This window comes from Cryptomeria japonica, chromosome 6 (genome assembly GCF_030272615.1).
Source record: "Cryptomeria japonica chromosome 6, Sugi_1.0, whole genome shotgun sequence".
Taxonomy (NCBI): Eukaryota; Viridiplantae; Streptophyta; class Pinopsida; order Cupressales; family Cupressaceae; genus Cryptomeria; species Cryptomeria japonica.
The window spans coordinates 376,755,802-376,781,990 of record NC_081410.1 but is presented as its reverse complement, the minus strand read 5'-3'; the positions used below and the strand labels follow the sequence as shown (position 1 = coordinate 376,781,990).

General features: G+C 38.3%; 1 protein-coding gene across 1 annotated transcript in view; it reads left to right on the top strand.

The window, feature by feature from the left end:
- LOC131072211 (uncharacterized) overlaps positions 1-26,189 on the top strand; it is a 135,231-nt gene that overhangs the window by 70,614 nt on the left and 38,428 nt on the right. Inside the window, exons 6-10 of the mRNA XM_058008299.2 lie at positions 22,277-22,361; positions 23,099-23,179; positions 24,612-24,706; positions 24,956-25,006; positions 25,479-25,559. Of these exons, the coding sequence (XP_057864282.2) occupies positions 22,277-22,361; positions 23,099-23,179; positions 24,612-24,706; positions 24,956-25,006; positions 25,479-25,559 (393 nt within the window). The remainder of the gene's footprint in view (positions 1-22,276; positions 22,362-23,098; positions 23,180-24,611; positions 24,707-24,955; positions 25,007-25,478; positions 25,560-26,189) is intronic.

Below are 26,189 nucleotides of genomic sequence, written 5' to 3'. Positions count from 1 at the left end.
AATTTGAGGATTGTGCTTTGATTTGTTGGTCTGATTATTATCTTGAATTTCTGATGTTTGAAGTCATTATCGTTTTGGAGTAAGAATTACCGTTTTAGAGCAAAAATCAGGAATATCGCAAAAAGGGACATTACATAAATATTGTTTATTAATATATCTTTCCATTAGGAGATACTGAATAGAGCGTTTTGAACTCAATTTGTTTGGTGGCCCTTCTTACATGAGTAATGATTTACAAGAAATTGCCTTTGATGAGCTTGAGTGGTCCATTTGTCAGTCATACTTGGAATGAATGAATGAATGAAAGATTTTAATGACGTCCATGAGACTAAACAGTCCACGGGCTGAGATCATCATCATTAGTTTATCTTCAGATTCTTTTCGGTGTCGGATCTTCTATTGCTAATTTTGACTAGGAGGCTGGCCGTTTGGTTAATCCTATCTTCTTCAAATAACTAGTGCATGTTATCAACCTTCAAACCATCTTCGTACTGAGTACTAATATCCTTATAAGCTGTGCACTCCATGATGAAGTGCCATTCTGTTTCCACCTCCCTCTTATTGCAGAATATGCAAGCTCTTTGCTCCCATGTTTCCTTGGGTATCTTCCACCTACCGGTCTCACACTTGAGATGATACAATCTTGTTCTCAATTGAGCAACTAGCAGCCTCACTTTCCCTTTGATAGCTGCCCCTAAATATGATTTTTCACCATGGTCCTTAGTTGGGTTGAACTCTTTGATGTAGTATGCTTTTTTCTGCTCAATCTGCTTTGTCCACATGGTAGTTCGAAATTTTTCGATCACATTTTCCACCATTTGTGCTAGAACACTCCTGCAAATTGATGCCCCACTTGTTGATCCAATTGTTGTTCTGCTTCATCTAGGTTTTCTTCCTCCGATCTAGTGTTTCCTCCACCACCATTTTAGGCCAGTGATGTTTATCCATATTTTCAACCTTTAACATATCAATTGGGTTATCTTTGATACCTCCAATGGAAAAATACCTGCTTCAACTAACAAAACTTCATACAAGACTGTGGTTTTAACTTTGAGATTGCTACGGGAAGGAAATCCTTTCAGTACAAAAATCATAGATAAATTCTAACACTAATTGGATACTAAATCTAAGATTTCCTAGATTAACCATGGTATGAAAAATTTCCACGTTAATCCTATGAGAAAAGATAGTAGTATCACAAATCTATAAACATTCTAGTAGCATTTTGACATAGACACATAATAGGAATTGAAGAAAGTACAACCACATAAAAGGGAGTGTAATGTCCTCATCTCAAAATTTAATGTTACTCTAAGATCTAGAAATTAGATTCATAAATGCTATACCAAATTTCAACAAATCCCTTAGAACACATCTAGAATCACTGCAGCAACATTAATAAGCTCTAAACACAAACAATGGAAAATTGCTGAAATCTTGAAGCTCCAATGCAACCTTTGGATGAAGTTGCTCTATGTGAACAATGGGGTTTCGTCCACTATCCACTTGAAACTCATGGGTTTCCATCCACAAGTCTACTATCTCCAATGGGTTTCCATCCATTGAAGAATTTTGCAGAACATGAAGTTCATGCAATAAGAAATTGAGAAGTAGAAATGGCATAAACATCAATCCCTGAACATATGCTTTGTACTTATCTTGTCCATGGCCAATTTAGTGGGAAAATAATTAATTAGAAACATTACAAATTCCCACTCCACTCTTGCTTTCCAGATTTGCTCTTGGTGGGAAAATCTTTAATTAGAAATATTTCAATTTCCCACTCTACTCTTGCCAAATGTTCTCTTGGTGGGAAAGTCATTAATCGAAAATATTTCAATTTCTCACTCCACTCTTACTTGCCAAATTTTCTCTTTGTGGGAAATTCATTAATTAGAAATATTGCAAACTTCCCATTATGACATAAAATCCAACGCCAAGTGTTTCCAAATATTTTAGTTTAATATTTGAATGTCCTTTTGATATTGAAAATATTTGGACATTCATAAATATTAAATTAATTATTTTCCCTAAGCTTGTTTGATTAACCAACGAAAGAATAAAATGGGTTAATATTGACCAAAATCCAATTTAACGAAAGGGGACATGACAGGGAGACACTGATATACCTTTGGGGAAACCCTTCTTGGAAAACCTAGCCTCCAAAGCAACAAAACCAATATATTTTGGGCAACAAAATGATTAGAATATGCTCTCAAGCTTTGAGCCTTTCATGGATGTCAATACTTTCAGCCAAGGAAGAAACAACTTAAAATGTGATCTTCTGTAGCAGTGAGCAACCATTGTTGCTATTCCCATGAGACCGATGTTTGCTGGTACAACCGACAAATTAAATATAGAAAATAACAATGTACATGACAATGCATACCAGACACGGCAGTAAAATATATCTTTATTCGCACATGCAATCATTACAGAGAAGAAGAGTAGAGATGGTCGGCCAAGGATTACAACAGATCTGACAGTACCATCCCCCTTGACAGTACATGACATATTTAGAGGACCCGACGGTTGCCGAGAGGTAGACAACCGTCAACCAATCGACACATAACTACTCGAGACTGACAACCCACTCAATACAATTAATTAATACCTTATCGGATAACAAATATTATCAAACATAACAATAGGCAATTTATGCCGACAACATCATCCCCCCCAACAGTAAATGTCGTCTTCCAGACAACAAGCAAACATCAAGTAATATTCGGGAAGACTAACGACAGACAGTGACTTCGACTAGACAACCCCAACTTGTAGTGTACTTGCCAAATCAAATAGGGGTTTGGGGGCAACTCCCCCAGCGGGATCAAGGGGCAGCGCCCCTTGCGGGGTTGAGGGGCAGTGCCCCTCTCAGTGTCCTGGGGAGGGCGGGGTCGAGGGGTAGCGCCCCCGCTGCCAACACCAAATTGCAACCTTCAAAACCACACAGAACTCCATGGTGCACATGATTTTCGTGATTTTTTAAGATGCCAAAAACATTGATTTTTGCCTCAAATCCACACGGCGTGCGGTCTGGACTACGTACGGACCACCTCTCCTCTTCATACAAAAAATCCTCTTCTACTTGTGCGTACGAAATTACCCTCGCACCAAGCTTCCCTCTCGATTGGTTGCCGTACACGCTGCCTGCGTGGCCCCCTTCAGTTAAGTCCGTACGAATTGTGTACGGTTTCCTTCAATTGATTGTGTACGGACTATGTACAAATTTTTTCCTTCATGCGAATTCGGTATTGATTGTGTATGGATTTCTGTTGCCTTGCACAGTTTTGTACGGTTGCCTTCTACCAATTCCTTCGTCTTGATTCCATACGGTCGCACTTCTCCAACTTCGCCTGGCAGTTCCGTACGGTTCTTGTACAAACAAATGATTGTTGTTGCACAATCAATTTCGTCCTCCTCACGGACTGCGTTGTGCCTGCCACCGTACGGACTTATACCTTCCAAGTTAATTTCGTACGGATTTTTTCCAATTCCATACGAATCTCAACAAATTTCCTTCGCACACCCTCATGCCTTGTATGGATTACCGTACGAATTTCTCTCTCCAATTCAGCGCACTCCGTACGGATTTCTCCTTTAGTCAGTTTCTTACGGATTCCTCCTTGCAATATTGTATTCCCCGTACGGATTCCTCTATGCGGTTCTGCACACCCCGTACGGATATGGTACGGATGGCCCGATCTGGCTCGTACGGATATGTACGGCCCACTTCCCTGTTGCTGTACGACCCTATACGGACTACTTCCTTTGCCTTTATTGCCTTCTCTACGTCGAGTTCCTCCTACTTCCTGGCTGCGTAATGTGCTTAAAATGGCCAGTTCTGCTTTGTCCCCATGTAGTGTATGGGCTAGGTTCTGCGCGTATCTCTGTGGGTCGTATGGTCTCCTTGTTGTGTGATCCCTTACTCCGTAAGGTGTACGGACAATGTTGTACGATTGAGATGGAATTCGTTGTGGCTTGTATGGTTCCTCCTGTTTGATTTTTCCTCTCAATTCCATATTCTTTGATAGTACGCTTGCATACGATTTGACTCCACACGGTTATGATTTCCTTTTGTGAAGCTCCTTTGTTTGTACGACCCCTGTCCTTCGCCGGTGGGCTTTTTCTGTCCACTTTCCATCTCCGTACTACCAAATGTATCATTCATAACTTTACATGCTTCCATCAGTTGCTTTTCACTAGGAGTTGTAGCTTCAAAAAAATTACATGTTGGTGAAAATACCTCATAGTACTCCATTTGCCAGTGGAATAGTCCATTCAGGGAACTTGTCTCATCTTCAGAGAAATCTTCCAGTTCGAGCACCCCTTCATCGTTGGGTTTCATGCCTTTCCTCCCTCCGTCCATACCTAACTCTCCACCCTCAAACTCAGAGTCGGAGGGTGCCAGTTCTTCACTCACCGCTTGGTTCCTCAAGTCAGTGACGTGCTTCCTCCTGTCACTCTTGATCGAGAGTGTGTTTCGCTTCCAGTTATGATTCGCCTTGGCAGTAACCAACCATCCCCTCCCGAGGAGTGCATCAATCAACCCAACCCAATATTGAAGCTCCAAGCTCCAAGTTCTGCTCACAATGAGCAAGTACAAGAAGATCAAGTCAATGATCAACAAGTGAGTAGTCGAGCTCTGCAATTTTTTTTAGGTATTAAGGAAAGTAAACTATTTAACCATGAACAGACATGACATTGGATAAATCAAAGACCAATATTTTGCTGCAAACTAGGGTTCGAAGGAATAACAAACAACACAGAATTTCAAGAACTAAACAATTAAACTACATTAATATTCTACAATTCAGAATAGATAGATGCCCTCAATACAAAGCTTGACTCAATACAATCTACTTTTGATTTACTTGATGAAATCACAAATGTAAGTTCCACAATAATTTTAGTTGAATGACAATATCTGTTTAAAGAACTCAATTATAGGTTAAATGAAGAGCTTAAATGGATTTAAGAAATTATAATAAAATATCCCAAAAATATTTCTTTAATGCAAGCTTATCTACAGGTTGCGAGAAATGTAAAAAGAAAACAACTTTAAATTAAACTTATCTTAAAACAACTAATAAAATATAAATGGCCTGAAATAGGCTCTCAACCAGTGACATAGAACATTTAGAATAGCTGGTACCAGGTATGGTGACTGCTAAACATGGCAATTTTCTCAAGAATATCCTTCTGAACACTGCAGCAACTGACAGATGCCCTGAGATATGGTGAATTTCATTATCTTATGTAGCAAACTAAATCCCTGACCACCATAGTGAATCCACTAATAACTTTATCAAGCTGACCTGAGTGAGCAACTAGATTCTTGAGTAATAATGCCATTAGAGGCAGCACTTTGCAATGAGAACAAAAAAGAACCTTTGTAAGATGGAACTTCAGAACACTTGATTGGATTATCCGTTTTGACAACTCAGTGTCTGAAAGATAATTTTCTTCTGTCCTAGGATTTTAGGATGTAGATTTTGATGAACCAGCCCACTAGAAAGTGGAAAACAGTTGCTTGGAAGAGAGGAAAGTCGTTGTAGGACTGTGTGACAACAAGAAGAATGAAGGATGCCACTGATATTTCTGCAATTCTACTGTTCTAGAAATACTTTTACAAAAGTGCTGAAAAGCTATTCATAGATGTGCAAAAAGAGGAGTAGAAAGCCATATTTGAATGCCAAACTAGCTTCATTTAGAGAGGTGCTGGATTTCAATTTTTGCATGCCTTTAAATTGCTGCCTTTTGCTTTTAAATCTGACTGAATATAGAGGAGGCATCACCTTCTAGTGATTTTATTTTAAAAATAAACTAAGGTGCAGAAAAACAGCGACAAACCCTATCACATTTGCATCTAGCACTTGGGTGGAGATTTTGGGTGGCAAAGCCAAGGTCATTGTGTGTAGTTGGAGAAATTGGATGGCTAAGCCATTGAAGATATGCACCTGAAATTTGTCTTTTAAATGCTGGTGGAAATCACTAAAATTATAGCCACTTTTCTGATTGTGGGTGTGTGAATCAGTTTTAGGAATGTATCACACATAACCCTCTTTAATGCTGTTTAGAAGGAGAAAAACAAGGGTGGTGCCATACTTAAGTGTGCCCTTTCCAAGATTTCTTTCATCAACTTGACAAGGGTGGAGTTCACCTAGCTCTCTGCCCTGTTTTTATGTCCTAGGAAGAATTTTAAGAGGGCTTGACCATCAAAAAAGTGCGCCTGAAATCTTTGGGTGCAGATCACTAACCAGCTTGCCACTGTTTTTTATGTTTTAGCCTTCAGGTTTAGGTGTAGATTTGTGAGGGCAAAACCCATGAAAATTTGTGCCTATGATCTGATTTTTCATCTCCTTTAAATTTTGGTGAAATTCGCTAATGTCTGAGCCAAGTTTTCTGATTTGCAGGCATGATTTCATAATGGTTTTGCCACCCGCAAAGAGCACCACTTTAACATTTGCTTGGATTGAAATCAATAATAACTGTGCCACTATTTCAGTGCTGTGTGGAGCAGTGAAAATTTTAGTGGCTAATATTCGCCAATTTGCTATTTTTTGAAATTTGGGAATCAAAATTTGGCTGGTAAGTTCAAATTTTAAGGTGACTCAAATCGCCACATTTTTACACATTTTTATTTTTGTGTCATTTAAATCGCCACAGTTTATTTTATTAATTTTTTTAACTCAAAGATTCGCCACAATATTTAATACATGATTGGATCAAATTCTCCAACATTTTATAATTGATTGTAGAAATCTAAATTAATTCGCCAATAATATATCATAATTATTAGTTACTTTAGGGTTATATCAACAATCTTTAGTTGCCAACATTGATTTAAAATATAATCTAGTAACCTTCATTGTATTCCATGAGGTAAATTGTACCTACAAGTTGTAATGCTCGTGGGAGTTGAAATTTTTTTTGAATTGTTGACCTCAATGAAAATCAATGGTCTAAAAGCAATTTTTGGCCCCATGAGTCTTACAAATTGTTGGTTTATTTTATCTCACAAAATACAAAGAGGGCTATTAGATTATTTTAAATTAATGGTAGAAACTAAATAAAGTAGTCTACCCCATAAACACATTAATAATTTTAACCTTCAGGCCTCTACTTTTCTATAAAAAAACTATTTTTTTAAATGAAAGGATTTGGAATAGTAATTAATGCATACTCTTATTATTTTTCAATATTCGCCAATATTTTCTACCAAAAACAATTGATATAAAAAAATTCGCTAATAAAATTAATATTTTTCATTAAGAAAATGAAAGATTCGCCAATAAAAATTATTATTTTCTTTTAAAAAATTTAAATATTCGTCAAGATTTTATACAATATTTTGAGAGGGGGTTTCGTGAAGTTTTCACTGGTGTGGAGGAGAAACTAATGTGTTAAACCATCATAAAGGTGCATCTCATTGACTTAAAATTACTTCACAGACCTGGTGTGGATTTTATAGAGAAAAATCCTCTTAAATGTGTGCCCAGGCTTAACTTATTATCCCCTACTGTTGGTTGGCAAAATTCCAAAAGACGCTCACCATATTTTATGTCTTTGGCAACAACTTGAAGTGTTTAACTATCCAAAAAGTGCGTCTGCTTTATTTGAACTCTTTCTCACAAACCTTGGTTGAGATCACTAAGACTTTTACCCTCTTTTCTGACTGTTGGTGTGGATTTGATTTGGCAGAGCCACCTTAGGCAAGTACTTGGACATCTTTAGCTCAATTTTGTGGGTTTATGGGGTTTTGAGTGGAGAATGTGCTTGGCATTGCCACTTTTCTTTGTAAACATATGTGCCATAGCCATTTTATACTTCTTCCTTCTCCTCATTCATGCATTTCACTATTGCATAAAAATATGCAATGGTAAATTTTCTTATATATTGCTGAAGGAAAGAGATAGATTTATAGGCATATAAAATACTGTAGATATTTAATATGCCAACTAACTACTAACCACCTACAGCTGTAGACATTTAAGATGTCTAACAACTAATTACATTATTGACCATTAACAATAAAAAGAAATATTATTCTAACACCCTCCCTTAATGGTCAATCTATCAAAAACTCCAAGTTGCCCCCTAAATTTTACAAACTTATCTGGGCTTAGAGACTTGGTGAGAATATCCGTAGTCTGATCCACTGTCAGAACATACTGCAACTGAACTGATCCGTCTTCTACCAGTTTGCAGATGTAGTGACAATGAAGCTCAACATGCTTGGTACGTTCATGGAAGACTAGATTTTTGGCCAGTTTGAGCAACCCTTGATTATCAGTAAACAAGGGAGAAGGACCTGCTTGCGGCATCTCCATGTCAAAGAGCATCCTCCGGAGCCAAATTGCCTCACATGCGGCCTTGACTGTTCCCCGGTATTCAGCTTCGGTCGAGGAAAGAGCCACGATCTGTTACTTCTTGCTGCTCCAAGTGACGACACCTGTACCCAAACTGAATACGTACCTAGAAGTGGATTTTTGTCGTCCACTGATCCTGCCCAATTTGAGTCAGTATAACCAATCAACTTTGGATGGTTGCACCTGTGATAGAGAATGCCATAGTCTGAAGTGCCTTTCACATATCGTAGCACTCGCTTCGTTGCAATCCAATGATCACCTTTTGGGGCCTTCATGAAGCGAGAGATGTAGCTGATAGCAAAACTGATGTTAGGTCTAGTGGCAATGAGATAGATGAGGCTGCCTACTAGTTGCCTGAATTCGGTTTCATCTACTGCAGGTGAATCAAACTTGGCTGATAACTTCAGCCCTTTCTCCATAGGTGTGGAAGCAGGTTTACAATCCTGAATTTGAAACTTGTCAAGCAAACTGCAGGCATACTTGGACTGTGAAATAAAGATACTATCATCAGTCTGCCACACTTCAACACCTAAGCAATAATGGAGAAGCCCTAAATCTGTCATGTCAAAAGCTTGGCACAAGTCCTGTTTGATGGTTGTAATCAAATGTGCTGAATTGCCAGTAATGATCAAATCATCGATGTAGACAACAAGAAAAAGGATATCATCATCGAAGAGTTTGACATACAGATTAGTGTCAGAGGGATTGCGCTGAAAACCATGCTCAACCAATCTGCAAACTTGATGTTCCTTACCAGGAACCTTGAAGCCAGGAAGTTGAGTCATATAAACTTCTTCTCGCAGCTCACTGTTGAGGAATGCACTCTCAACATCCATCTGGTGAAGTTTCCATCCAAACTGAACTGCAATGGCGAGAAGAAGACGAATTGTGCTCATCTTGGCAGTAAGAGCAAAAATCTCCTCGTAGTCAATTCCCTCCTGCTATGTAAATCCCCGAGCAACCAATCTTGCCTTGTACTTATCCAAAGTACCATCGACATGATACTTGACTTTATAAATCCATTTACAGCTGATAGGTTTCTTCCCAGGAGGCAGATCAAAAAGAATCCAAGTGTTATTCTTCAGAAGACTATGGTATTATGTCTCCTTAGCCTTTTCCCACTCAGGAATGCCTTTAGCCTCGGAATATGTGTGGGGCTCATGGATACTGTGGATGTTGGCCATAAGTGCAAAGTTGTCTGTATTTTGCTGCTTTCTCTTTCAACGAATTGATCTATCCTCAAGAAGCTCATCATCATGAAGATCTCCTATTTTCTTGGTCCACCATTTAGGCGTGAGGGTAGAAGTACCAACATCTAGCATTGGAGGAACAACATCCTTTGGAGTTTCCGGAACAAAGTCATCTGGATGCGAATCTTGTGAAAAATCAGGTGGTGTTGGATCGGTAGATTCCTCATCTTCAGAGTCAAAATGCTTTGAAGGCCTCCCATCATGGGAACCAAGAGGAAGACGAACACCAACATCAGAAGTCTTCACAGATTGAGTCGCAAAACTAGTAGTAGAAGGCATAAATGGACCAGTAGTCTCATCAACCACAACATCATGACTGAAAATGAGACGATCTGTCTCCACATCAATCAACCTATAGGCCTTGTGTTTGTCACTGTAACCAGTAAACATAAGTGTTTGGCTCTTTGAATCCAGCTTAGCACGCTTGGCGTCTGGAATCCATACATGAGCAGTAGAACCGAAGACTTTTAAATGGCCCACTTTAGGCTTGCATCCTGACCAGGCTTCTTCTGGAGTCATCTTCTTAACGACATGTGTAGGTGATCGATTCAGGAGGTAGACTGCAGTATAGATTGCTTCAGCCCAGTATTTCTTAGGAACATTGCGATGCTCCAACATAGATCGAGCCATTTCAGTAATGGTGCGATTCCGACGTTCAACTACATCATTTGCTCAGGAGTGTATGGTGTGGTGAGTTGGCGTTTAATGCCGTGCGTAACACAAAAGGTGGAGAAGGTAGATGAACAAAACTCCCCTCCATTATCTGATCTTAAAGTAACAATCCGAGAACCTGATTTTTTCTCAACTAAGGCCTTAAACTACTGAAATGTACTAAACACATCTGATTTATTCTTGAGAAAATACACCCACATTTTTTGACTGAAATCATTAGCAAATAATAAAAAGTAGCCGGACCCAGTAACAGATGGAGTGTTCATTGGTCCACATACATCCACGTGAACCAATTGAAGTACCTTGGAGGCTTGCCAAGAATCGCCATCCGAGAATGGTGTCCTATGTTACTTCTCAGCTTGACAGGCTCCACAAACTCCATGATTGTGAGTTTGGATCTTAGGTAGACCAACAACCAAACCCTCTCGAGACAGTTGAGAGAGATAGTGCACATTCAAGTGCCCATAACGTTGATGCCAAAGTGTTCTAATGGATGTACTCTTAGCAGCCAGAGTGTGCTTCTGAGAATCGCCGGAATCAACAAGTCTATACAAACCATGATCCTCAAGTCCCATAGCGATTGTAGTACAAGTCTCCCTATCAACAATTCCGCAAGTGGACGAATTGAAGACAACATCTAAATGAGGAGAATGCCTCATGATCTGGCTGACGGAGAGAAGATTATGTTCCATGCCTGGAACATAGTAGACATCAAGAAAAATTAAATTTCTACCTCCTGAGTGAATTTGGATTGTGCCCTTACCAACAACTATGTACTCTTCTCCTCCTTCTAAGATTATTGAAGCTGAGAATGGTTCAAATTTCATGAACCAATCCCGACGATGAGTAAAATGCTACGAAGCCCCTGAATCACTATACTAGGTAGAAGAGTGTACTATATCTTCTGTTCTCTTGGCCATAAAAGCATAGAATGCAGATTCTTTCTGCTCTGATTGCTTTGCGACATTTGCTTTTTGTTGAGTCACTCCCTTCTTCTGTTCAAAAGCCAATTGAACTCGATAGTCAACCTTCATGTGACCAAACATACGACAATAATTGCACTGAATGTTCTTCTTCTTCTTGCTGTCTGGAGAAGAACTAGAGCCTTTCGGTTGAGAAGGTTGAGCCTTCCCTTTGTTCTTAGCAGAAGATTTGGCAGAGAACGCTTGGTCGGTGGAGGTGGAACCGGTACTACTTCCAAACTGCTGTTGCCACTGATCTTGCTGTGAAAGTTTGTTACAAAGATCGAGAAACTTGAAATCGATGTCAGTGGAAGTGATAGTGAGTGTTTCGATGAAATGCTCATAAGATTTGGGCAAACTCTTCAGAGTGATGACGGCCATGTCCTCTTCCTCCATTGTGCGACCAATCGTCACAAGTTGATCACGGATGTCCTTGATCTTTGTCAAGTGATCTTGCATAGGTGTCCTCTCGTCCATCATAATTGAAAAGAGCATGTTCTTCAGAAAAAATGCTGTGCTCTTGTTAGAGGTTTCATGAAGACTCTTTAAATGATCCCAAGTTTCCTTAGCAGTTTTGCCAGATGGTATTTGAGGGAGTTGCTAGTCTGTGACGGAGAGTTTGATGAGCATAACGGCTTCCCGGTTGCGCTCATCCCATTTGTCCTTATCTTTTCCAGCAGTAGTTGGACGTGGAGACGTGCCCATAACAACCGCATCAAGACATTGGTACTCAAAAATTGTCAACATGCGCTGTTTCCAGGTGTTGTATTTGTGGCCGTTGAATTTCTGGCTACTTTCGAGCATAATGCTTGTCAAAGATGACATCATGTACCCCGAGGTCGAACTGGTGAAGGCACAAATTCCAATGCACGAAAACCAGCAGATGAAAACAAAGGGTTTTTTTTAAAAAAAAGTTTTGCAAGTCGGATTCTAAGGCAAAAACTGAAACTCTAGCACTGTTTTTCGAGGCAGAAATTTTTCGACAGTCCCATAAAAATTGATGATGACACAAAAAAGGTCTTAAAAACCCATTTTTTTTTTTGAAAAACTCAATCACAAAACCCTAGCCAGGCTGCAAAACTGAAAATCGCGGACTTGAAACCCGCAAGAAAAAACCTTAGGGCGCAGCAGAAACACACCCGATTGTGGCTCAAAATGTGTAGATACCACCCCAAAAAATGAAGCCCCAGCTGCAAGACGAAGACAACTCGCAGGAAGAAACATGATTTTTTGAAAATCGTGGATATAAAAATCTCGACGCGGAACTGAGAGCACAAAACCCAAATTGCGTGGTCGTTTTAGGAGGTTGCACAGGTAGAGAAGCACGAGGTAAGCCGCGTGAGCGAAAAAAAATCACGAGTCGCAGAGGGTGAAAAATATGTAAAAATGACGCGAAAAATAGGTGCACAGTCGAAAAAGAAATCATGCGATTCAAAAAATTGCGGCCAAAGAAAAAAACAAACACGGGTAGGGCAAAAATGCCCTCGAACAGACTTGCAAAAGGCTGAAATCCACGCGAAGATGTAGAAAATCCACGCAAGGTCATCCAGAAATGGATGCAAAGCACAAAGTGCGGGTAACAAAAAACACGGGCTTGAGAAAAGCCATGTGAATTGGGAGCTGAAAAAACCTTTAAAAATTTCGAATTAAAGCTTCTGAAAAGCCCATGAAATTCTTACACAAGAATATTTTTTTTCAAAACCTATAGAAGGCTTTGATACCATATTGCATAAAAAGATGCAATGGTAAATTTTCTTATAAATTATTGAAGGAAAGAGATACATTTATAGGCATATAAAATACTGTGGATATTTAATATGCCAACTAACTACTAACCACCTACAACTATAGACATTTAAGATGTCTAACAACTAATTACATTATTGACCATTAACAGTACAAAGAAATATTATTCTAACATTCACCACTTTTTATTTTGGAATGGTAGCAACCTAAAACATCTTGCAAGAGATGTTAGTTATAAAACAAGGCCATGGCAAGATGAATTTGCAATTTGACACGGGAAACACTACAATTGACATTGAGCAACAAGTAAAAGATGATTTATTGACAATAAAAGTGACAAGAAGCAGTACAAAAGTAGACATTCGTATGAGTACCAACAAAGAAAGATCACATTTGCTAGAAGTCTCCTTGACTTGAATTTCGTGCCATGGTTTTCTAGCATCTCAATATTTGTGGCAGTTGTTTCTGTTCTTCTTCTGTCTTGTTTTTTGTGCCTTCACAAGGTTGACCATGTTCAACCTCGGTTTTCGTGATGGCATCTTTGACCAACATCATGTTGGAGCACAATTAGAAGTTCAACGATTGCAACTACAACACTTGGAAACAACATATGCTGACCATTTTTGAGTATCGTTGCCTTGATCAGATTGTTTTGGGCAAAGCTACTCGTCCTGTAACAACAGGTTCAAACCAGGATAAATTTGATGAGTGCACTTGAGAGGTTGTCATGGTCATCAAGTTGTCCGTCATAGATGAGATCAACTCCCTTAGGTGCCTTCAGGGAAAACTGCTAAAGAGATCTGGGATCTCTTGAAGGATCTTCGTGAAACGTCTGACAACAGCCGAGCTTTCTTTTTGAAGAATATGTTGTTTTTTATCATGATGGATGAACAGACATCTATCTAGGCACATCTTATGAAGATCAAAGACATCCGTGACCAGTTGGAAGCTATAGGCCGAAAAATGGAGGAAAAGGATATGGTAGTGATCACGCTAAAAAGATTGCCTCGATCTTTTGAGCATTTCATTGAGACACTCAATATCTCTTCTACTAGTGTTTGTCTAAAGTTTCCTGATCTCCGCAACAAACTTCTACAACAAAATAGATGGAAGCAACAGTTTGGAAGCAACGCTAGTTCGCCCATTGAACAAGTCTTCACAGCCAAAGCTTCAGCTAAGAATAAGGGTAAAGCTCAGTCCTTCCAGCAGAAAGGACAAGGTCAAGGTCAACCTCATCAGTCTTTGAAGAAGAGTGTACAATGTAACTACTGTCACCAATTTGGACATTTGGTGATAGATTGCCGGAAGTTGATAGCATTCAGGCAATCCAAACAGGGGGGGTCTAAGTAGAAGGCCAATTCTGCTATGCATCCTAATCAAAAGAATTTGCCTTCTATGCGTTCATGGCCCAATGCCCATCTGATGATGTGCAATCATCAACCTGGTACATTGACTTTGGTGCCTCTCAGCATTTCACACATTGTTGGGATTGGTTTACAGCATACGCACCTTTCACTGGTTCAGTGATTTTTGGAGGAGGCGAAGAGTATACTGTTGTCAGAAAGGGCAACATTCAAATTTCATTTGGTGGGAGGGACTTGATATTTCTCAATGTATACTTTGTACCCGGCATAGTGCTCAATCTATTGTTAGTCAGTCAGATTATGCATCATTCTCCACAGCTGGATGTCGTCTTTGGTTTGCACAAGTGCAACATTGTTGACAGGGAGACTTGCACTACAGTTGTTGTTGGCTTTGAGGATCATGGTCTTTATAGACTTGTTGATTTTCAGGAGCACCCTTGGCAGCCAAGAGTACTTCTATCAACAATCTTTGGCATTAGTGTTATGGGCACCTGAATATTCACTCTCTCTCAATTGGTTCGAGAGGATTTAGTTGTAGGATTACCTGAGATTTAGACTTAGAATCATGAAGTTTGCGGAGCTTGTTAGGTTGGAAAGCAACACAGGACTTCGTTTTCAAATGGAGACGCTTGGAGAGCATCTAAGGTCTTGCAACTAGTTCATGTGGATACTTGTGGTCCCATGAACACTCCATCGGTCATTGGATGCAAGTATTTTCTACTGGTTGTTGATGATTTCAGTAGACACATGCGGGTGTATTTTCTTAAGCAGAAATCAAAAGTGCTCAACATGTTTTAGAAGTTTAAGGTGTAAGTGGAAAAAGAGTCTGTCTATCAGATAGTTACTCTTCCGTCTGACAATGGAGGGGAATTTTGTTCTACACATTTCACCAACTTTTGTGCATCACATGGTATTAAGCATCAACTTACAACACCTTACACCCCCCAGCAGAACGGTGTTGTTGAGCGCAGGAACCATATAGTCACTGAGATGGCTTGGCCTATGTTGGAGCATAGAAATGTTCCAAAGAAATTTTGGGTGGAAGCGGTCTTCATTGCACTCTATCTTTTGAATCGGTCTCCCACACAAATCGTTGAGAAGATGATTCTAGAGGAAGCTTGGTCTGGCAGGAAACCCAAAATTAGTCATCTGAAAGTTTTTGGCTCTACAACTTATGTTTGGATTCTAGATGCCAAGCACACCAAACTGGATTCTAAGAGTCCGAAATTGATGTTCACCGCCTACAGTGACAACCATAAGGCTTATTGGCTGATTGATGTAGACATGGATCGTCTCATATTTAGTTGAGATGTGGTGTTTGATGAAGAATGAGGGCCTTTTCAACCTTCTCCTATTTTGGGCACTGAGGATCAACCTCCAAAGGTTACAGATATGGGTGTTCGCCTTCCCTCAGCTCCACCTGATGGGAGGGATTTAGTTGACTCTATATTTGTGGGGTCTCCTAGGCATGACATTGTGCCACTTGACTTTCCTAAGGAACATCCAGATCCACATCCAAATGAGCTTGCTCTAGATATTCCAGGTAATATTCTTCATCCTATAGCAGATGTTGGTACTTCTACTCTCCAGCCTAAGTGGTGAGCCAAGACCATTGGTGATCTTCATAATGATGAGCTCATTGAGGGTAGATTAGCTAGAGGCAAGAGCAAGCAAAACACAGTTAATTTTGCTCTTATGGCCAACGTTCATAGTATTTATGAGCCTCAGACATATTCAGAGGCTAAATGTGTACCTTAGTGGGAATTGGCTATGGCAGTTGAGCAACATAGTCTTCTAAAGAACAACACTTGGGTGCTATCAGATCTTCCATTAGGGAAGAAGCCCATTGGCTACAAATGGGTGTGTAAAGTCAATTATAAAGTTGATGGAACCCTTGATGATAAGTACAAGGCTCGATTAGTAGCAAAAGGGTTTTCATAGAAGCAGGGCATTGATTATGAGGAGACATTTGCTCCAATAGCCAAATTGAGTACCACTTGGCTTGTCCTCGCTCTCTTAGCTCAGTTTGGATGGAAAGTCTATCAAATGGATGTCAAGAGTGCTTTCCTCAATGGTGATTTGCAGGAAGAAGTCTACATGACGCAACCTCCAGGTTTCAAGGTTGTCAGAAAAGAATTCCAGGTATGCAGACTAATCAAAGCACTCTATGGCTTCAAACAGGCTCCTCGTGCATGGTACATAAAAATTGATAAGTTCTTGATTGATCAAGGCTTTCAGAGGAGTCCTTCCGATCCCAATTTGTATGTCAAGCATACTGGTGATGATATTCTACTTCTAGTCATCTATGTTGATGATCTCCTTATTACTGGTAGTGCAACACATTTGATCGAGCAGGTCAAACAGAATTTGTGCAAGACTTTTGATATGATAGATTTGGGACATCTCCATTATTGTCTCGATGTAGAGGTTTGGCAGACTGATAGCCATATATTCATTTCTCAGTCAAAGTATGCCAAGAACCCACTGGATAAATTTCGTATGCAAGATTGCAAACTTGCATCTACACCTATGGAGATAGGGCTGAAATTGTCAGCTAATCAGATTCACTAGTGGGCAGCCTCATCTATCTCACCACCACTAAACCTAACATCAGTGATGCTGTGAGCTATATTTCTCGATTCATTTCAGCTCCAAAAGCTGAACATTGGGTTGCAACGAAGCGTGTGCTAAGGTATGTGAAGGGCACTCTTGATTTTGGCATTCCGTACAACAAGAGCAAAGATTCTAGGCTGGTTGGTTTTACAGACTCAGATTGGGCAGGTTGTGTTGATGATAGAAAGTCAACTTCTGGGTATGTTTTCAACTTGGGCATAGGTGCAGTCACCTGGACCAGCAAGAAGCAGCAGGCAATAGCTCTTTCCATGACTGAAGCAGAATATCGGGGAACTGTTAAGGCAGCTTGTGAGGCAATTTGGCTACATAGGATGCTTGCAAACATGCAAATGTCTCAACTAGGGCCTACTCCATTGTTTTGTGATAATCAAGGGGTTCTGAAATTAGCCGAAAATCCAGTCTTCCATGAGCGGACCAAGCATGTGGAACTTCATTGTCATTTCATCTGCAAGCATGTTGAAGATGGATCAGTGATATTGCAATACATTCCAACAGAAGATCAGACTACAAATATCCTCACCAAGTCTCTGAGCCCTCCAAAGTTTGTTAAATTTAGAGGGCAACTTGGTGTAGTAGATAGAATGACCATTAAGGGATGGTATGAGAATATTTAATTATATTTTAGTCAGTTATATTTAGTTCTTTATTAATGGTCATTTAGCTTTTTAGTTCGTTTAGTCTTTTAAGTTAAACTATTGCTTCTTTTATTAGAACACCTAGTTAGCTTTTTAGCTTTTTTAAAGATTTAAAGCTTTTTAGCTTCATGTTGAAGCTTTATTTTAACAGTTCGTTCTTTTTATAACATTGTCTTGTAATTCCTTTATATATGTTGTATAGTCATGAATAAATCATTCAATTATTTTTCTGTAGTCTCACCTCATTTTTTGAGTGGATAAATGGCTATGACATAACCATGGTGGTCGAATTTGCTAAAAAGTGGTAAAGTAGGAAAGTCAAGAAGTTGGGAATGGACTTGATAGTCTTTGAGGAGGTTATTGTAGTTGATACCAGTATCAAGATTGAGTGCTTGAAGATCATTTCAAATGCTTCCAATCAAGTTATGCTCATCAAGAAACCTTGGAATGAGGTGGCTATGGAAATTATGAAGCATATTACTTTGTAGGGTTGGTTTACCACTTTGTTATCATACCACTTTGCCTTGTTAAACCATTTTCAATCTCACTACACCATATCCCTCTCCTTCCTTTTATTCTATGTAGAGGTTGCTATTATGGAATTTTGTAAAGGGGGCTGAGTCTTACCTAGTGCATGCTAGGTTAATTTTACCTATCTTAAATTTTTGGAGACAATCAAATCCCACTATGAAGAAGGGCATTTCTTCCAAGAAATAAAATAAATTCCAAGTTGAGTCTTCTTCAGGGGAGGAAAGTGAATATGATAGATTCACACGCAGTGATTCCAAGGGTGACAATATCAACTAGGCTTTTGATGAGTAGTCAAAGGATGAGATGGTCAAAGAAATTGGCGAAGGCGGTGTGGGGAAAATTCTGATAAATAGAAAAGGAAAAGCTAAAATGAATGTAATGTCCCCTTCTCAGTGATGAGAAGTCTAGTTGGCCATTAGCCTATTCTGGAGACCCGTAGGCTAACTGGAAGCAAAAATTAGGGTTTCCAACTTTTGTGGAGATCTGCGTGTGCTGTTTGACAACGGACTAGTTGGAATTCTACAATTCAGATTGTAGATTCCTTCTGGGTTTTTTCGAGAGCTTTGCAAAGGTGTGACATGCATTTTGTTTGGGGAAGTTTTTCAGAACTTACTATTTTTAGTAAGTTGATGGCAGCCGTTAGGGTTTCTGGGTTTTCTGAGCTCATCCACAGGGTTCGAAGAGCAATCTTTTTGGAGTTGTTTTCAGGACTTTAGCAGTGCTATTCTTAGTAGTTCAGTGTAGAGCTCCAACCTAGTTCAGTTTTGATGGTTTCAGTGCTTCAGTTTCCGGCTCAATTTGGCATTAATTAGTTGAATTAAAAGTGGTTTTATTATATATTATTACCTTAGCCTAAGGTTTTAATATTTTATTTTTGTGGAGGAACGACTTAGGAAGGAAAATATATGTTTTTTATCTTGAGTCTCATTTTATTTCCTAAGTCAGGTAGTGCCAGGAAAGGAAAAATATTACATGCTTTATGATGTTTTTATGTTTTAACTTGTTGACCTTGGAAAAGTTCGACTAGGAGGGTTGAAGAGGGGACGCCAAGCCTTGGGGGGTCATGAAATGAAATGCAAGTGGAAAAAAGGTGAATTTGGGCACCATGTGAATTTGAATTTGGGCCTCTGAAATCTATAAATAAGAGTGTTGAGCTCTCATTTGGTTTATGCTTGTTGAATGATAATGTTATGCTGCCGGAATGGTGCCAGAATTGAGCTTTGAAGTTGAGAGTTTCCTAGCAACCATCAATTTTGTACTTGAAAGACAATACCTAGCTGATTATTTGTGACTATCTTTCATCTAGAGAGATAGATTGTGCTGATCGAAGAAGATTGAGAGATTTTCAGTTTGGTGTGTTGGGTGTGTTTCCAATTTGCTGGTTTTTGGAGTGGATGTAAGTGATTTTCAGTCATATCTTTTTGCTCAAGTGACTGTTTGTTTTCGGTGATAGCTCGTTGGAAGCCTCTCTGCTTGGCGATTCATCATCTAGAGGCTCGTGTTATTTGGTTTGGTGTGCATTTTTATCTTGCTGATCGAACTTCTCTATTGGCCGTACATTTCCAGCCAACCCTAGGGCAGCGTGCAACATTTTTCAGTGGTGATTCGATGGGGTTGTTGAGTTGGGGGTCTAATCACCTATCCTCTAGAATTATTTGCCGCCAGTTTGGAGTTGTTAGGTAGAGTTTTGAGTGAGTTGTGTGCATTTCATTGTTGCTGGTTCATTTTGGTGTTGCTGTTAGTTTCATTTCAGTTTTGATTAAGTTTGTGATTGGCTTGCAAGTTCAGTGTTTTCCATTGTAATCTCTTGTAGAACTTTCTTTCTATTAGAGTTGATAATTCTCTTGTTCTGACAGTCGTTGCCGATTTCATTATTGTAAGATTGTTTCAGTAGTTCTGATCAATCCCTTTGCTGCAATTTACTTGTATTTCCCACTGCATAAGTGGAAGAGGCTGGCCATGCCGCCTTTCTCTGTTTGTAATGTTGTCCTCCCGCTGAATAAGCGGTGGAGTTGATAGTAATTTTCATTTCTAGTCCTCTCGTTGCATAAGCGGTAGAGTGATTGTTGCTTCAGTTTTTTGGGTTGTTCCTGGTTGGTTTACCACCAGGAAGTTTCAGAACTTCCATCACCCGCTATATAAGCGGAAGGGGTTGGCTTGCCGCCCAAGTTTGTAATAATTTTCAGTATTTGCAGCTAACTATCCCCTCAACACTGTATGCTCTCACCTTCCCAGATTGGGCACTTGGTGATCAGAAAGTGGAAGGGTTGCATTTTTCAGAATTATTGTATTTTCATTGCTAACCCTAATGGGTTTTTGTTGTGTTGTAAACTGCAGAATTTCAAATTTTTTTTGTGGGGATATTACAGGGAAGAGCTAGTTTGAGGAGCCAAATTCCCTAGAATCTCCAATTGTTGCCCCCATGCCCAGGAGGAGAATCAGGTTTGCTTGTGTGATGAAGAGTCTTGGGAAGGTGTAATCAGGGGTATTAACCAGATTGTAGAACCATCCTCATAATTAGTCGAGGAAACCAAAAATCATCATCTACTTTCCACATGTTTTTAATGGAAATTCACAAGCTAAATTTTAGAATGGCCAAGTTTCTTGTACTTGAGAAAGAAGATAAGTTGATTCTGAAACATTGGGAAGCTATGTAAAAAATCAATCTGTTGAAAATTGGAAATCAAAACAAGATGTTAAAACTCAGAAGTTGGAGGAGGGCATAAAGGACATTAAGGATAGATAGAAAAAGGTGGCTGACACTAGTAAAGCCTCTATTGATTCTAGTATTGATAGGTTGAAAAATTTAGACAAAAAGCTTCAAATTGCAAAAGGAAAAACTAATGTGAGGTTTTTGAGTAGCCAAAAGTGTTCAGGTATTGAACCAGGTGTAACATAAGTAAAGCAAGAAAAGGGAAGGACAGGATAAGTGCCAAGGAAGTTCAATTTATGTGTGAAGAGTTGGAGGCAGTTGAGGCCCAGCAACAGCTGTAATAGGCCTGCATTTTTTTTCGGTTCCTTTTGATCTATGGATACTTGTGGACTTTTTATTCCATACAGTTGTCAGTTGTGGCTCTGTCTCTTTAGTTTGTTATTCTGAGGTTTGGGCCTGTTGCTCCTTTGATGCTGGTTCATGTTGCAGTGCAGCCGGTTTTGTTGTTTTGTTGCTGTAACTTTTGATGTACAGGGTTTATGGTCCCTTCAAAACCAGCTTACCTTGATCAAATCTAACTACACTTGCATGCTTTCCATGAAAAGCAATATGATGGTTTATATTGAGTTTCCATCTGCAATAGCAGATTTGACCACTTAATATTGCTGTATTTTGAAGATAAAACTGTTTTGGTTTATCTATATTATTTTACATTGAATAATCAATCATTAGCTGTGTTTTCTATTTAATTTTACAGATTTTGTGCAAATTATGGTTATTTTTTATACTTTTAATAATTTATATATATTTTGTACTGCCCTATGAAACCCAGTTTATTTTTTTTTGGCAAACTGTTGTGCCTGAACCCTGAACCTGCACCTGGACCCGAACCAGCAACTTAGATGAGAAATGGAAGAATGTTGTTGGGAAAAGGAATAATTTTGTACTTGATTTTCCTAATTTTCTTCCATCTACAAAAGGAAAATGAGTTCCATCTAATCATGTCCGATTCTAAAGAATGTATTCATAATTTTTAGTTTGCTTTTTTACATTACCAGGCAGATATGATAAAGAAAAACAAATCGGAGTTGAGTGACTGAAAGATCACTGAAGTAAAAATTTAAAATCCTTCTTCAGTCTATAAACAGTCACAAGACTCACAACTAATATCCTGTCTATTCCTTATTTTTTTCTTTAGGTGGGATCCTTGAGAGAGGGTGCAATGGATGTCCTTAATTTGTTTGGTTTAAAGGGGACAACTTCACTGCGTACCCATGTCCTCTTGGGGACAAAGGGCTGGTGATGTGTCCCTGTGTTTAATCTGCTTTACCACATTTACAAATCTAATATTTTATTGTGTTTTTTTCTTGTAATTTGTTGTATTTTTTTCTTACTGCAAATAGTGTGATTGCCACCATTTTTGTGATGAAAAGTGGAGCTGTCTTTGTTATTTACAGTATGGGAGGTTCAATTGCAGTGCACCTAGCAAGGAAGCAAGTACTTTCAAGTTTGGTGGGGCTGGTGGTTGTAGATGTTGTTGAGGTCTGTTTTCTCCACACCTGTTTTATTTTATTTGGTCTTTAAGAGAATTGAATTGATTGAAGGAATTTCAATAACGTCCACGAGACCAGCAGTCTAAGGGACCAAGAGTCAAAACCCCTATCAATTTTCAAGTTCTTTTTCGATATCGATTCTTGTATTGTGAATCTTAATCAAGAAGCCAGCAGCTTTGTGAAGTCTCACCTCCTCAAATAGCTCATTTAGACTACCAACCTACAAATCATTTTTATATTGTATACAGATGTCTTCATAAGAAGTAAAACCAATAATAAAGTGCCATTCTGTTTCAACCTCCCCTCTATTGCAGAAATGCAGATCTTTCATTCCACTCTTTTTTTTGGACCATCCGTTTGTCTGTCTTACACCTAAGATGGTGTAAACCAGTTCTTAGCTGCACCACTAAAAGTCTAGCTTTTTCTTGGATTGTGACCCTCAGATAAATTTTTCCACCACATGGCAGTCCCTAATTTTTCTAATATGAATTTCTTTTTCTCTTCATTTGTGTTAGGGTATTCATGCAATTTAATGTCCCACTTACCCATCCACTTGCTGTTTGAGGTTCTATCCAAAGAGTTTGAAGTTACACAATGTGATTGCTGTTCATATGGAAGACTTTATCTAAATAGATGGAGTGTATATAATGTGAGCATGAAGTTCATGGAATTCTATGTGGAGATAGTTTGAAGGTAAAACTTACTGTTTTTTTTAACTACTTTCAGGGAACGGCAATGGCATCTTTAGTTCATATGCAGAAAATTCTTTCCAACAGGCCATTACATTTTTCGTCAATTGAGAAAGCTGTATGTTACTTCCTGCCCTCTGAAATATAGTTGTATGCTTAAAGAATTATTCTCAATGCTGGCAGATTTTGTTGGGATGCACATTTTTTTTTTCAACTTCTGGTAAACTGCAATTATTCTTGTGCTCGACCTATTGCATTTATTCTAAATGTGAATTATATAGAAGCATCAGCAAACAATCCATTATCCGAACTTCAAAGTACCATACTAAGGCACAAAATAACAAACTGTTTCAATGTTGATTCCACATTGACTTTGATTCCGTCTCAGATTGGCCTTATTTCTGAGCAATTCAATAATTTTATGAGTTTTTCTAGGGTTTTGAGAGATTTCACAATGATTCTTTCACTTTTTTTGCCCCTTTTTGGGGTTTTAACATGATTTTAACGTGATTTAAATGCGAAAAATCGTTAAAAATTGGGTCAACGATTGGTCAAAGATTTTTTTGTGAATTGAGATTTTTTCGGGTAATAAATCGACTGGCTCCAGGATTCAAGATTAATCGGGTATAATCGCGATCTTTTTGCAGACTATTGCTTCTTTGGTACAATCCATTAGTGGTGTAAAACATGCAAAATGTACAACACATTCCTAACAATTTTCCACTTATTGTCTACATTGAATAATGGGCAAACACAATCAAGTTTAATATAATTGCTAGGGGTAGAAATTCCCATAGACAATCTACACCATTTATACTTCTTTGCCTCTTTATCTTTTCCAATGATTTTGCAACATTCATTGAAGCGTCCAACTTCTCAATTAAATTCTTTTTGTCCATGTCTTGAACAAAATGATAACCTATAACAATTTTACATCCATATTTGCTAAAGACGACCTGCAGACGTGCATCATTCATTCTGCCTATAGAAATCAAATTTCTAGCTTAACTAGGAATGTGCTATACATTCATTTGATCAACAATTCTTTGAGATGAGATGTCTCCTTGGAATTGAGGATAGTTTGTTTATTGCTTAATATTTTTTCCTTTGTACTTATATTCGCACCATCGGCTGTAAATTTTAAAATCTATTGACATCTTCGTAGTGGAGTGTTGTTTATAAATGCTTATAAAAAAGAGTAAATATGTATATGAATAAAGGTAGAATTGAACATCAAGAATTACGTGATACCATTAAGTTTTAACAACAGATGTGTATTTCATATGGCCATATGCTGTCTTGTTGAGCAAACTTGCTTTGCTGTCACTAATTGCTACATGGTAGTTCATACTACAAGACAGTCATTTTTCACTCTTTTTAAAGTATTCTTAGGTAACAATATGTGTTATTTTATGTATAAGTTGATAACTAAGCATTCTATTTATTATTGTCGAAATGGATTTAGCCATACCAGTTTTTAAGTTTTTTGTTGGTTATATTGAAACTTGACTATTTGTTGCATTCTGGTCTGATGCTGACTGTGCTGCTAGATTGAATGGAGCATTAAAGGGGGTCAGCTAAGAAATCCTGAATCTGCTCGTGTATCAGTTCCTTCAACACTAAAATTTGATGATGAGAGGCAATGGTAATCTTATATTATCTTTTTTTATTTCTAAAGGATTAAGATCATTATAATTAGTTCAAACTTTGTAATTTAGTACAATTACTTACCAGTTTTTTTGGGGATTGTATGTTAATGCTAGGGAATGGATCTGAACTTGATTTATTTAGATTTTTAGACAATTTTGATCCCGTTATGAATAAAGATTTTGCTTGATTCTGTTACCCTATATATAATGCTCATAGCTTTGACTTCATCTTTTCCGCTTTGCAGTTATGTATGGCGCACACCTCTTGAGAAAACAGAACATCATTGGAAAGGCTGGTATTGCCATTGTCAATGAATTTCAAACTATTTCACATCTTATATTGCTAAAATAATTTTCCAGCCTAGTAATTTCCTTTTACAAACTGGACTTAAAAGTTTTAGATGATGTACAAAATTATTTTCTAATTTCTTTTCCAACTTCTTGAAAGTTTAACAGGATATCCTAGAGACTGTAGGATTTTGTCCGTTTTGTCTATTCCTTTTAGCATGATTGATGATTTAAATTGCACATAGGTGTACTTTGCATATTGAACACCTTGACTGTTTTCTACAAGCCCTCATTTAAATTCAGAGAGAGACAACAATGTTTCTTAAATTTAGATAGAAGAAGACGGGGCACTAATTCTTATGTTATTTAAATATTAATGAAATATGCTTGAGTCCATCACTTCTCAGTGTGAGAGCAGTTCTTAGATTTTATTTATCAATCAAATCAAATGATAAATGTGGTGTGGATGTTTCTTTCCAGGTATGAAGGTTTATCTGAAATGTTTCTTTCCAGTCCAGTAGCCAAGGTTTTACTCTTAGCTGGTACAGACAGATTAGACAGGTTCCTACTCTTTCAGTCCTCTTTATTTTACTGTCATATAGACTCAGAGAGTGATAGTGAATTTACATGATGTTTCATTTTACAATGGTAAAATAAATAAATGCTTTAATCACACAATAATTGCAGTCTAATCATAACCTTGAATTTTTTTGGATCCATTAGGCATTTATGGCCTTTTAGATGAACTCAACATACTGTAGGAGTAACCTAGAACTTTCCGTCTCAATGTCCTCAATAGAAAACAGAAGAAACGGGTTTTATTTTTGTGGCAGCTTCTTTATCATTTTTGGAATAACAACAAAAGAAAGAAAATGCCATGACCTTTGTTGGTTGAAAATTTTGTACACCTGGGGGATGTGCAAAATTGTTGTTTCAGCCATAGTGTGTGAGTATGGTACTCTCCTAATTTAGGGAAGGCTCCCCCTAGCTACAAACTAAACTAATCTAATATGGGTGAGACAACAGTCTTTCTTCTTCTTTCAAGAAAAACTATACTCTTTTCTTTTCACAGAAAAGTAATAGCAATTGGAAATAAATAACAACAACAAATACAGAAATGAGACTTTTTTGTAGGATTTTTGGAACATAAAGGGAAGCAAAGTTTCCATGAAAGCACAAAGATCTCCGCCA